The sequence below is a fragment of the Gekko japonicus genome, unplaced genomic scaffold (genome assembly GCF_001447785.1).
Source record: "Gekko japonicus isolate JY-2015 unplaced genomic scaffold, Gekko_japonicus_V1.1 scaffold2774, whole genome shotgun sequence".
In the NCBI taxonomy this organism is placed as follows: Eukaryota; Metazoa; Chordata; class Lepidosauria; order Squamata; family Gekkonidae; genus Gekko; species Gekko japonicus.
In genome coordinates, this window is record NW_015173759.1 from 14,867 (window position 1) to 15,878 (window position 1,012).

The window sequence follows — 1,012 nt, forward strand, 5'->3', positions numbered from 1 at the left end:
CGGACATCCCGAACATGACGTCATCACGTCGGGGATGCCCCGCCCCCTCCAGGAACGCCCCCAAAGTCCCCCGCTGGGGGTGGAAGATGGACTTGGCAACCCTAGAGGGAACACTGGTCTTGAGCCATGTGATCAATATCTTTTGGTAAGGAATGTTCTTAAATTTGCTTATCTCATCTCCATTTTTCTTTTAAAACAGGAAGTCGGAAGCATCATTGGCAAGGTAATTTCTTAAATTATGCCTTTAAAGCTTTCAGTACTCTGATTATCAAGGGCATCCTCTACTCCTTACTTTCTGGGAACAGCAGCTGATGTGGGAGGGGATGCCCACTCCTCAAAAGATGGCTCTTCAGTGCATGCCCAACAGAGCAGGTTGAATGTGGCACACTTATAGGAAGGGCTGCCAATCCCTGCTGTTGCCTGCTGGCGTCATCCAGGAAAGTGGGAGGGAAATGGTGGCGACTTGGGGGGAGTCGACATTGGAAGTGATATCATTACGCTGGGTAGTGCTTTCGAGGGCTTGCCAAGAACTCTAACTGTAGAGTTTTTTGCAAATCCTAGAGTGTCACTCCCAACACTAATCCACCTATCACCACTCCCCAAATACTCTGAGGGTTTTAGGCTACTCATAGACTTCCCACTTGCTCCCCCTTTAAGTTCCCTCACTAAGCCCGGCTCTAGGGTTGCCAACCTCCAGGTGGTAGCTGGATATCTCCCGCCACCATTACAACACATCTCCAGGCCAGAGATCACCTCACCTGGAGAAAATGCCCACTTTGGACTCTGTGGCATTCTACCCCCATTGAAGTCCCTCCCCTCCCAAAACCCCGCCTTCCTCAGGCTCCACCCCCAAAACCTCCAGGTATTTCCAAACTCAGAGCTGGTAACCCTACCCTGCACCGATCTCCACTAGGATTGCCAGCAAGTGGCTGACAACCGGTAGGAGTCGGGGGGGGGGGCACCGTCAGAGCAACAGCATTACATCACTGGAGAGGAAAACCCAGAAGTGACA

The 1,012-nt window shown here is 51.7% G+C and overlaps 1 protein-coding gene across 1 annotated transcript in view; it reads left to right on the top strand.

Moving 5' to 3' along the window:
• PCBP3 (poly(rC) binding protein 3) overlaps positions 1-1,012 on the top strand; it is a 55,717-nt gene that overhangs the window by 1,777 nt on the left and 52,928 nt on the right. Inside the window, exon 2 of the mRNA XM_015423506.1 lies at positions 200-223. Within this exon, the coding sequence (XP_015278992.1) occupies positions 200-223 (24 nt within the window). The remainder of the gene's footprint in view (positions 1-199; positions 224-1,012) is intronic.